The sequence below is a fragment of the Podarcis liolepis genome (genome assembly GCF_965112155.1).
Source record: "Podarcis liolepis genome assembly, chromosome: 13".
In the NCBI taxonomy this organism is placed as follows: Eukaryota; Metazoa; Chordata; class Lepidosauria; order Squamata; family Lacertidae; genus Podarcis; species Podarcis liolepis.
The window spans coordinates 54,653,726-54,666,021 of record NC_139573.1 but is presented as its reverse complement, the minus strand read 5'-3'; the positions used below and the strand labels follow the sequence as shown (position 1 = coordinate 54,666,021).

Sequence of the window (12,296 nt, the reverse complement as noted above, 5' to 3'; positions counted from 1 at the left end):
ATCAATCTGGATAGCAATTAAAACTATTGCTATGGAAATTAGATTTTAAAAGGCAGCTATCAAACAAATTGTACTGAAACTGATTGTCATGAAAGTAGTAGCTGTTGAACGGGTTCAGGCATTATGCTTTTTATAAACCAGTATTAAATTTATATGCCATCCTTCACTCGAGGACCACAGGGCAGTTTACAGAAAAGCTATCAGATTAAAATAATGGTACGAAAATACTGATATGTTAACAGTAAGCAGCACTCAGGCAAGTTCGTTCTTTCACTAGCTTAAAGTGTCAGAAGATCTGGAATAGTTTAACACATCTTTGTCCTTGTAAACATTTTCTAAATGCTTACAAAGCATAACTATTATAGGTATACTTCTCAAAATTTCTCATCTTTCTGTTTTTTATTTTATTTTAAAGCAGTTATCCCATAGCTGATTTCTTTTTTCCCCCCAGCATCTCTTTCACAGTGGCCGAGTTTGTAAGAGGGCCGATGAATGTTTCTCCATTCTCTTCCCACTCCTTTAAACACACACACAAAGGAACCACAACACAAATTATGTAAAATTGTAATTTATTTCCCTCCCAAGTATCCAGAATAGCCCATCAATAAACAAATTAACAAAATGATGTTCATGTGGAAGTAAAGGATAAGGCGGTCAGATTACACCAGAGGAAACCTAGAAGTCCTGTTAATGGGATAGTGCAAGTTAACAGCATGTTGCTGGCCATGTCAACACCTTCATTTGGATTTTAAAAAAAGTTTTACTTAACCATTTGATGAAATAAGAATTTTGGAAAGATGCTGTCCAAAATGACACTAACGTATTTACAAACCGCAGGGAGCAAAGAAAAAAAAAAGATTAAAAATAAAAACACAGAGAATTTATGAAAATATAGGTTTCCTATTTCCACCCCACAGGAGTCACGGCTGCTGTTTTGAAAGGCTTATGAGATGGTTTCGAGCTTTCAGAGTTCATCTTTTTCCCGCAATAAGGTGTATCTATGTCCACTAGGTGCCAGCTTCTGGAATGAACTTTCAGGTGGGCTGCTTACTATGTCTTGAAGTGGCTGGAAAAAACAAAATCACAGAGATGCTATAAAGAAGATATGGACCAGGAGTCACTAACCATTTTGGACCCATTTGAAAATTTGATGATGTCATGGGCACTGTCGCAGAATGGTTGCCATCAGTCACATACCCATTTCCCAAAAGGGAAACTGGCAAGACTGAAACAAAAACTTGCTCAGCAAAATGAGGACAAGGCAGAGGTGGAGTCTGAACTCCAAAACTCAACACCACTCTTTCGAACCCACAGAGCACCCATTTCACAGAAAGCTCATCTCTCCTGCCCACGCTCAATATTTGTTTCCTCCCTTGGATCACCCCCCCAAACACATTCAAGCGTCTTCAGGAAACGACACCTATGCACACCCTCTCTCCCCAAGTCACCCTTCTAAACACAACCTTGACCACTGGCCCTCTTATTCTGAAGCAAATGTCTGTTTAGTTTGGATAGCTCTGATTTTGGTATTGTCCTCTGCTGTATAACTGGATTGACTGCTGGCATTTTATTACAGTTATGTCCTGCCTTTCTTCCACCTCGGAACTCAAGGTTGCGTACATCTGGTATCTAGGCAGTCATCCATCCAGACACTGACTAGATGCAGAACTACTTAGCTGCAATAAGATGAAAGCCTCACCTGCCTTCAGACTAGCCTAATGTGTTCGTGGAGAAGGGGAGCTGCTCTGGGGGATTCGGCCACAGAAGCTGCCTCAGGTAGCAGGAAGGAATGGTGGGGGGTTGTCAGCCAGACTATTACTGAGTGAAGTATGCTAATAGGGTTGTTGTTGTTGTTTTTAACTCCAGTTCATCCAAGTCCTCCCAGGCAACAGGTCATGCCAGTGTTAGAAACTGAGATATGAAAGCTAGGAGCTAAATGGCACCTTAAACCTCGGTTATGGGCACGACAACGGACCATCTAGGAGCTCTTTTTTAATATAATAATAATAATAATACAAAGCTGAAAATGAATGAACTGCAGCTAAAAATATTATGTTGATTTTTCACATGGTCAAGTCCTTCCCCTGCCCACCCCCCTGCTCACTATTCTTAAGAGTGTCTCTTTCCCAGTCATCAGAGTAGCTGGAAGTGGGGAGGCAGAAAAAGGTCTTCCTTTTCTTCCATTCTGCACTTTTAATCTGAAATCTTAGGCGCAGTACTGTGCCCAGAGCTCAGAAACTGCTCACGCTAATGGAACTCCCTGTTGCAATTGTTGGGATGCGACCGGAAACGGGGGCAATTGGCAGGCCCCCAGCTGGCTCCAGCCCACTATAGAACCTACTCCATGGTGGCCAAGAGTTCTCTTCCCACCATCACTGCATCTACACAGAATAGTCCAGAGGAACCATTGGAGGAGATCAAAGTTCCCTGTGGAGGCATTTCCCTGGGGACAACTTGCTGTAACTCTTTTGCAATACACTTTGTAGACAAAATCCTTGCATTTGGATGCCCTGTTTTGATGGATTTTGTTCTACTTGAATTCTACCTTTGCCCTAGACCAGGGATGTTCAACTTACAAGAGGCTGCGATCTACTCCTACTATAAAAAAAACTGACAGCGATCTACCCATTGGATTGACAAAAGTTGTTGAGCTTTTTTTTTTATTATTATTATTGTTATTATTATGGGGGGGATTGACTGTGATCTACCACGGACCCCCCGCGATCGACCAGTAGATCACGACCAACCTGTTGGGACATCCCTGCCCTAGACCCATCCTGGCCAAAGCTGACACACAGGGAGTGTGAGTTGCTGCAGTGGTAATGCCACTCTTTAGCCTCAAGCAGATGGTAGATCAATCTATTAAAAAATCTTGCTGGACCCAATGATGTTAAGAGAACCCCTTTCACAAGGTGACCATGTGTGTGAGGGCCTTCTCTGTGATGGCTCACTGTCTCTGGGAAATTTGTATGGCTCCCTTCACTGTGCTTAGGACAGTTAGAACACTATCAAGGCTTTCTTAGCCTTCCTAGGTATTTTGGGGACACTGAGTGTTGACTGTTGTATGTTTATATTGTTTTACTGTTTTTCTGATTCCCCTTAGGAAAAAAGAGTAGTTTAAATAAATAGTGTGTGTGTACAGGATTAAAAATTACTAGGTTTCAATGACAATTACTTATATTCAATATATAAATTTAAGTTCACTTTTGATGTGGTAAAGATCAATATCCCCCCCCCCCCCCGCAAATGGCAAATAATTCCTTCTGAACCACACAGTCTTCCCATGGAGAACAGAATGCTCATGCTTGCTTTAATACTGCCAATTTCAGACCTCGCTCCAGGAGGGCAGGACTAAAGTGCTTGCTCTTACCTGACCAGGTGCTACATCAGTTGGATCTGGGCCATGGTGAAATTCCCTGTGCAGTTTCCCAGAGTGCAAATCTAGTACAAATTGCTTGAGTTTACCTGGAGTACTGAAACAAAGACAAAAAAATCCACACAGATAAAAATGATAAAGTTGAACAAAATCCAGAATGCTCACGACACCTTTGTTCTGGGGTCTGACAAGAGGCACTCTGCCTTTCTATGATATAATCAAACCTAAGGCTGCTCACAATACAATATGATTGCCTTCTGGAATAAAAAAATAGTTCTAAGAGCATGTTTAAATGCTGGCAAAGAGAGTACAAGTATCAAGCAAGTTCATATGGAATTCACTGAGCACTGCAGTATTGCTGGTTTATACCTGTTCTACTTTTGGTCCATTATCCAGCTTTCCCTCCTTTTCCTAGCAATTTAATTTTCTTTTCCCAGTCACACTTTATTCTTTTTCCTATTTGCCTATGTAATCTGTATTTTCTATGCTAATAAAAAGGATAGGAGGCTTGCATTTAGACTTACAAAAGACGATCATCCTGTCCCTTTGAAAAAAGCATTTAGCCTTTCATATAAAAACTGCGTTCGAAAATAGCTAAATCCTAAACAAAATCTAAAATAAAAAATGTGTGATTATATTTCATATGTCCAAAGTTTTTTTTTTAAAAGTCAATAATACTGGCTTGAGAGCTAGACTAGGGCCTGGGGCAAACTACTCCAATAGCTCTTTTTTCTTCCTTGCTCCTGAGGACACAGCAAGCATTTATTCCCTTCATTAATTCCCACAGAGCTGGCCAACCCAATAACTTCATTGTATGTTCCCTTCAGCCCCCTGCTTACTACAATACAGCAGAGAACAGCAGGTGCCAAATGCACAGTTCACAAATACAAATGACTGTCAGGTAGCTGTATTGACAAAAATGCCTTTGAAAGCTTCTCCAGTGCTTGAGTAATTGCATAGACACCAGAGATGAACACTGGTGGCGTATCAGTTTAAAATTCTCCAGAGATCATCTACTGTTTCCCCACACCAAAGACTGCTTGAATACAGCAACCAGTGTTCTGTATGTTGTCAGTGTCTTAACGCTGAAGATTAGGGGCTTAAGCCAGTAGTATGTTAAGTGCTAAATACAGAAATCTAGCAAACACAGTAGTATAACATTGCAATATGAAGAGAGCCCAAACCAGGAGGCTCAAAACATTTGTCTCTGTCATGACAATATACAAGATAAGGGCAGGGCTAACAACCCTCTACTTCCCTTGCTACTGGTCCTGCAAATGAATTGCACCCTCTTGGTCCACGGGGGAGGGGCACCCCATCATGGTTCAAGTCAGAGGGTGAGACTTCATAAGAACGTAAGACTAGCCTTCTGGAACAGGCCAGTGGCCCAGAATCCCGTTCTCACAGTGCGCACCCTAGGAGCAGAACATGAGCGCACAAGCATTTCTCTGCTCCTGTATTTGGAAGCCTTGCAGCCTCCAACAGTAAAGGCAGAGCATAGGCATCCAACTAATAGCCATTGGTAGCCCCCTCCTCTTCCATGAATTTGCCCAATTCTATTTTAAATCCATCCAAGTTGGTTGCCATCTCTGTCTCCTGGGGGAGCAAATTCCACAGTATGACTAGGGTTCCGTGAAGAAATCCTTTCTTTTACCTGTACCAAATCTTTCCACATTCAGCTTCGCTGTGAGTTCTCGTGTTATCAGAAAGGGATAACTTTTCTCTACCCACTTTCCCTATGCCATGCATACTTTTATAGACTTCTATCATGCTATGTCTTGTCTCTAAAATAAAAAATCCCAAACACAGCAACCTTTCTTCAGGGGGGGAGTTGTTCTATCCCCTCGATCGTCTTCGCAAGCCTTTTCTGAACCTTTTCCAACAACAATATCCCTTTTGAGGTGAGGCAACTAGAACTGTGCACAGTGCTCCAATGGTGGTTGCACCATAGATTTGGGTAATGGCATCACTGTGAGAGGCAACCTCTGGGACGTATCCCTCCAGTTATTTATATTTGTTTTCTTCTTCAAAAGCATCTGATCATCAACTCCCCTGCCTATGCTACTTTGAGAATCTACTGTGTGCTCCTTTCAGAACAATCCATTTTCTTGTCCTTAAAAAAACGGTCAGAATCCAAAGCCCCTTGTTTTTCAGAATCCAAAAGCCCCTCCTTCCTTTTGTAGCACTGTATGTTGCCCAAAGCTGCAACACAGGGGGACCAGGTGGAGCAGAATCCAGCAGTGCAGAGAAACTACAGCAGGAAGGGGGAAACGGCATGCATGGTAGCTGTGTGAATACCCACAGGGGGCTCTCTAAAACCCAGCACATTTTTGCATTCAATTATTGTACTGGGGATGAGGGGCCTTGAATGCTGATTGCATTTTGTGTTGTTCTAATACATCCAAACCCAGAGTGGCTGGTGGGACTGGGGTAAGCATTTATTTTTACGCGCTGCTACATAATATGAAAAAGGCATTGGTTGTCCACCCTCTCCTTCTCCCCACACGAGCCCCTTCCCTCTTTTCAAGGCTGGACGGCCAGGAGAAAAGAAATCATCTACTCACGCCACATCGCTGAAGTCTGGGAAGACATACATGTGCCTAAAACTGTCAATAGCAATAACAGGACAGTCTGCTGGAGTCTTCTGAATGTGGAGGAGTGGATGTCTGAACTTGTCACAATCAGCATGTAAAAAGTTTATCGTACCTTGAAATTCAGAAGCAAGCTTTAGTTTGTTTTTTAAAAATGTAAGTCGCAACAAACAACAGTATATTTAACAGGTCTTTAGATAATGACTGGTAGAGATATGTCCACGTGTTGGTAGAGATATTTCCATGTGATTGACATCCACAACAGACCAATTTTAAAAGAACTCTTTTTATAACATCCATTTATTAACCTTGCGCCACCACAAAGGTGATGAATTTTCTACTTAAGCAGAAACCATACAAAGTATCCGTAGATAATCAACATGAAACTACTGCATACATTCATATTATACTTGCATAAATGCATTAGGAAGCCATGGAATACAGCTGGAGGTGTCTGCAAAGTATGTAAACAGCCATTTTTTGCCATCAGTTGTAGAAATAATTACACATGTCCAATGCAACTCCATTCTCAATTTGGGATGAAGCATGGTGAAGAAATGTTCCCTAATATAGATTTCTATGTGAGCTTTCTTTATCCTAAGCAAGGACTCGTCAGAAACATTTATCAATTGCTTTCCTTCTAACCTTGTCCTTACCTCCTCCATTTCAAGCTCAGTTCTTTTTTTCCTTTTTTTAAAAAAAGGTCTGTCAATTTAGACTGTGAATCCAGTGTTACTGAGATTAAGAGTTGGCCAAGTAACTTAAGTAACTGAAGTCCATTGATTTAAGTTGATCTACTGCAAGTGTGAGTTAGATATCACCTTGCAGTGATATCAGTAGGCTCATCCCATGTCCCATTTCATCAGCTTTCACCACTTTTCAACACCTTCACACATGCACCTGTTTTTGCAGCCTCAGGTGTTGCTTAAAGTAGCTCCATACCCCACATCCCCATTTTGACTCAAACCCTAGCAAGTCAGCTACCACTAATAGCAGCACGTTACACATGAGGCATGAATTTTAAAGCTCTGCACATGAGGCATGAATTTTAAAGATCCCCAAGCCCATTTTCAAAAATGCAAAGAACAGCCCTATGCTGCTGAGGACATAACCCTAATCGCATATGAGAGCTACAAAGTTTGCAGAGGATGATGCACAGGAAAATGTTATGTCCTGGACTTGGATCTTGCTTCTGGGCTTCCCATAGGCATCTGGTTGGCCATGGATGAGACTTTGGTATGATCCAGAAAGGCTCTTCTTTTGTCTTTATATTCTTATAGACCCTTAACCCGTTTATGTGGAAGTTGACCGACTGTAGTCTACTGACTTGAGTGGTTGTAACATAAACCTGCCACTGTGGGCACTGATGAAGATAGGATGTAGAACAAGGCTGGAGAGCCTTTGGCCCTCTAGATGCTGTTGGACTCAGCATAGCCAAGGATTAGGAATGATGGGAGCTGTTGTCCAACAACATCTGGAGGGTGACAGGTTACCCTTCCCCATTCAAGAGGATCTCTTTCACTCACAGCAAAAATAAATAATTTCTGATTTGTCAATTAATATTGTTTTTTGGATTCAAAGGCAACACACACAAACGGAATTAAAGGCAAAGTGCAAGGCAACAACACACACCTACCCTTTTCACTTATTAACTGCCGTGCAACTTCCTGCTGGAACTTCTCTAGACTTTCTGTGTCATCTTTCATATGAAAGAGTATAAGAAAAGGAAGACCCTCTTCTGTCAATTCCTATGTGGAGAGAGAAGAATTGGCAAAGAGTGATTTCCGTTTTCTACCACTTTTTCCTTACATTTTCAGCTGAATCTGCAGGACTTCCATGTTTATCAACTCTTGGCATATTATGTAAAGGAGTATTCAAATTAGAGTGGACAGAGCTTTCACGGTACAAAACATAACTATTCAGATGAGCCTGCAACACTTCAAATCAATCTTTGTTTTAACATGGGAACAGTCTCCAAAACAAAAAAAAGGCTGAACATTTTCATGAGCTGGGAGTTCAGATACTTCTAATGGGGAAATTAAAATACCAAGTGTAAGCTAGAATCAGGTTTTTATCAGAAGAAGAAGAAGAGTTTGGATTTGATATCCCGCCTTTCACTCCCTTTAAGGAGTCTCAAAGCGGCCAACATTCTCCTTTCCCTTCCTCCCCCACAACAAACACTCTGTGAGGTGAGTGGGGCTGAGAGACTTCAGAGAAGCGTGACTGGCCCAAGGTCACCCAGCAGCTGCATGTGGAAGAGCGGAGATGCGAACCCGGTTTCCCAGATTACGAGACTACCACTCTTAACCACTACACCACACTGGCTCTCCACAGGTTCATGGTACAGTGGTGCCCCGCAAGACGAATGCCTCGCAAGACAAAAAACTCGCTAGACGAAAGGTTTTTTCATTCGCGATTTGCCTCGCAAGACGAATTCCCCTATGGGCTTGCTTCGCAAGACAAAAACGTCTTGCGACTTTGTTAAACCGTTTAAACCGTGCTTCGCAAGAAGAAAAATTCGTTAGACGGCAAAAATTGCGGAACGAATTAATTTCGTCTTGCGGGGCACCACTGTATATACATTTGACCAACTAAGGAAAGCCATCATTTGTTAAAAACAGAGGAGTAAAATTTTACTTGTTCCAGTAGTTAAAAGGTATAATTGGATCAGTATAAAAGAAATGATGAGCAACTGGTTCAAAACACCAGGAGACAGCAAAAAGCACACATTGGCCGATATGTCAGGGTGCTTTTTACTAACTTATTTACCAAACTTGGGCCCGTCTGGATAGGTGAGAACTGCTTGAAGAAGTAACCCACGTGGGGGTAGGGGAGCTAAGGTTTTGGCCTCAAGCTGGATTCAGGTGCTTTCCCTGCTCTGCATGCTAACCACCTCAGTCCTAAATTATTCCAGGTGTTCCTTCCATTCCAGCAGGACAACAGCAAATGGGATGAGTGCCTACCAGCCACCCAATAAACCAATGAGCTCTAATGTGTTGCTCTGTTCAGCTTCACTGGGCATATTTTTATATGTAGCTCAAACTATGTTCTCTGGTCCCCTCTTCCTGCCTATCTCTATTGTCTGAGGCTCAGCGGCCTGGCATTGGTAGCAGCGGCCGAGGCAGGGATGCGCAGCTTGTGCGGCACATGGGCAAGTACATATGGGGTGTGGCGACACTGCCTGCCTGCTCACACCTTGAGTTTGATGTGCAGCTGGGGCTGGGCTGGTGTGTTTATATGGAAACATGCTCCACTGCACAGGGAGTGAGGATCTTGGCAGTAGGTAGGAGTGGCCAACCGATTTATTTATTTATTTATTTATTTATTTATTTATTTATTTATTTCTGAGCATAGTCATGCATGAGTCGACGCACATAAATGGGGGGGGGAGGGGGGGAGAGCATGACACCTGTACCTAACAGCTTTTTTTTCTCCTCAGTTCCTGTATACTCTTACACTAGATCATCACACTAACAAATTTACTTATGCTGCAACCAAGAAAACACAACAAAAAACTGCAGAACCATAGCGGTGGAGCTAGCCGCTCGGGTGCCGTGCGTGACGCGTGCGCCCTGCAGCCAGGGGTGGGGGCGGGGGGCGCTGCATGGAGCCTCTCTGCCGCCTCCCCCTCAGCTGTAGGGAGGCTGAGGGAGAGGCGGAGGGCAGGCGCAAGTCCCACGCTGCCGTTTTAGGCAGCACGGAGCCTGCAGATGTGCAAGCCACCACGTCACTGCCAAGAGAGACGCATGGCTTGGGCACATTGCAGACCCCGTGGTAAGTGCCAGTCCCCGTGGTGTGGCGCTCAGTGCCAGCTGCGTTTTGTTATGTTTGTTGACTGAACTAAAAAGTTTCATGAGCCCATTAAAAAAAACACCCTCATATTTTTGTTATTTTGTCACACACACACCCATCAGTGATGACACCCGGGGCGGCCCGCACTCCCCTTCCTCCGCCACCGCATAACCATGTGGGTAGGGTATGCAGTATATACTATTCAAATACAAGCCATAATTCTGTACAAACATCATTTGCTCTAACTTAAGAATATATCAGACTTTGGGAATTTATAGCTAAAAACATGATATCATAAAGTAAATGGAGGGCATTTGACAAGTGGTTTTTTGAGACCCAAACATGTTTATCACAGTTTCTCACTTAAATACCTAGAAATATTGAACAATGAGACACTCCTTACCTCTCCATTCTCAAATGTAATTTCACGAACAAGTGGAACACATTTATCTTGAGTCCATGCATAAGCCAAGTCAAAATTGGTCATAGAGCCCAAGTAAACCATATCTGGAGCATTTTCCTGTTAAAAGGGGATTGTTGTTTTGTCAAATCACCAGTAGGGGAAAAACAAGAACATTGTGCACCGTTAAAATATACATATTGTAATGTTCTGTGATGGAGATGCCATAGAGCACAGCACCCTGTGGCAAGCTCCTCCTACCCCTGCCACAGAGTCTAGGCAGCAGCATGTTGCAAGGTTCCTCACACCCTACTTGCCAGCAGCCGCCAACGGCATCAAGCAGGGGCATGGGAAAGAACAGCATGATACTGCAAGATCACATGGAGAGAACACCTAGACACTACACCTAGGAGGGAGTAAGTTCTCAATAGGATGCTGTTTTCAAAAGCATCTTTGAGACTTGGGAAAGCTTGGCTCTTTAAAAAGGCGCCAGACATAGATGACTGATCTGGACCATCAATAGTACCATGACCAATAATACAGTGTTTACTACTAAGATTTTCTAACTCTCTATAGAATTTAAAATGTATGTATTGTTCATGACATTCCGTTCCAAGGGACACCCCCACTCTGCCCAAGGCAGCTATGGAGGTGTACACTAGTTCTGAAATGCTAAATCCAAGTTTCAAAACCAGAAGTGCTATAAGGAAGAAAATGGTTACATCTTTTGTTAAATTTAAGGAGTCAGATTTGTGAATGAGCTCTTCTGCAATGCACACTGTTATATGGTTGTTTTTTTAAATGGCTTCAAAATGTGGAGCTTGTAGCTAATATGTCAAAAGTTTGTCACACATCCAAGCTTTCTTTTTTTACTGAGGAATTCCAGAATCACTACACAATCTTCCTCTTTGGAAGTTTCAACTGCTAGATTTCTAAAACACCTAGACAATCAATAACTTAGATCTATTTACCTCATTTATCTAAACATTTATACAACAGCTTCCAATCAAAACAAAGCAGTTTATAGGATTAAAAACTAGCACAATAAAACAGTAAAATACTAAACAAACACTATTATCATAGAATTTACAATAGAGCTAGAACTAAAAACTAGTGCTCAGGAATGTGCGGATGAATAGGTGTGTTGCAAGCAACTTGTGGAACACCATTACCAGAGGTGCCTACCATATATTTGGTGTCATATCTATGTGCATATTGTTGGGTGAGTAGATATTAATTGCCTGTTTCAATCTTGGGCATCTCCACAATCAGGTGGTAAAAAATCCCAAACACCTCTAGTTGAATTCACTAGAAAACTGCAACTTTAACATGCTCCAATTGGCAGGAAGCACCAAATCTAATATGAGGACTACATGATTTGGGCTAGCTACTTTATCAAATATAAGGATAAGGGATAGAAAAATATTTAAACTCACCCCAGGTGGCTTATAGATCACGTTGTCCCCACTAAATCGTTCTGGTTTGGAAACAGACCTAAGACAGGTAGTTACAATTTATCTTCTTATTAAGGTTAAGTACACTCAAGGTTAAGTACACTTACAAAATACAGGGCAAGGAGCAGATTTACAGTTAGTATCCCAGTCTCTACTGCAAACCAAGCCAGATAGTTTTTCCCCATGGCAGAGTACGAGCAGATTACAAAAATGGGGCATGGGGTAGCTTCTTTGAGGAGATAGTACCTTCAAATTCAGATTTTGGAAGCAAGTGTCCCTAGTTTTTAAGATTCCTGTCAGCAGGATTTCTGGAGGGATGCTAGAGAAATATAACTTATGGAATCATGTATTCACTGATGTGTGGTCTCAGTGGATTAATGCTACTCTTCTGCATTTAATACAGTAGTATTTGAGCTACCCAAATATATCATTGTATTTTTTTTAACAACAACAACAGCAACAACAACAACAACAATCTTACCCAAATGCAGCAAGGAAGACACAGTCATCATGCAAAATATTTGCTACTCTTTCAAAAGTCTTGTAATTATCAGAGTCTTTGTGTTCAAAGTATCCAATAATATTTCTTTTACTGTGCTGTAACAAAAAACACATGAGGCATTATAACTTGAATTTTCATTTAACCTTCAGTCCTTGAGCCGGGGGGGGGGGGGGATGATTCC

General features: G+C 42.1%; 1 protein-coding gene across 1 annotated transcript in view; it reads right to left on the bottom strand.

The window, feature by feature from the left end:
- Nucleotides 1–552: 552 nt before the first annotated feature.
- ERP44 (endoplasmic reticulum protein 44) overlaps nucleotides 553–12,296 on the bottom strand; it is a 38,025-nt gene continuing 26,281 nt past the window's right edge. The window contains exons 7-13 of the mRNA XM_083473308.1: nucleotides 12,095–12,210; nucleotides 11,596–11,653; nucleotides 10,163–10,279; nucleotides 7,604–7,715; nucleotides 5,941–6,082; nucleotides 3,371–3,473; nucleotides 553–1,066 (exon numbers count right to left, since the gene is read on the bottom strand). Of these exons, the coding sequence (XP_083329434.1) occupies nucleotides 965–1,066; nucleotides 3,371–3,473; nucleotides 5,941–6,082; nucleotides 7,604–7,715; nucleotides 10,163–10,279; nucleotides 11,596–11,653; nucleotides 12,095–12,210 (750 nt within the window). The 3' untranslated portion in view covers nucleotides 553–964. The remainder of the gene's footprint in view (nucleotides 1,067–3,370; nucleotides 3,474–5,940; nucleotides 6,083–7,603; nucleotides 7,716–10,162; nucleotides 10,280–11,595; nucleotides 11,654–12,094; nucleotides 12,211–12,296) is intronic.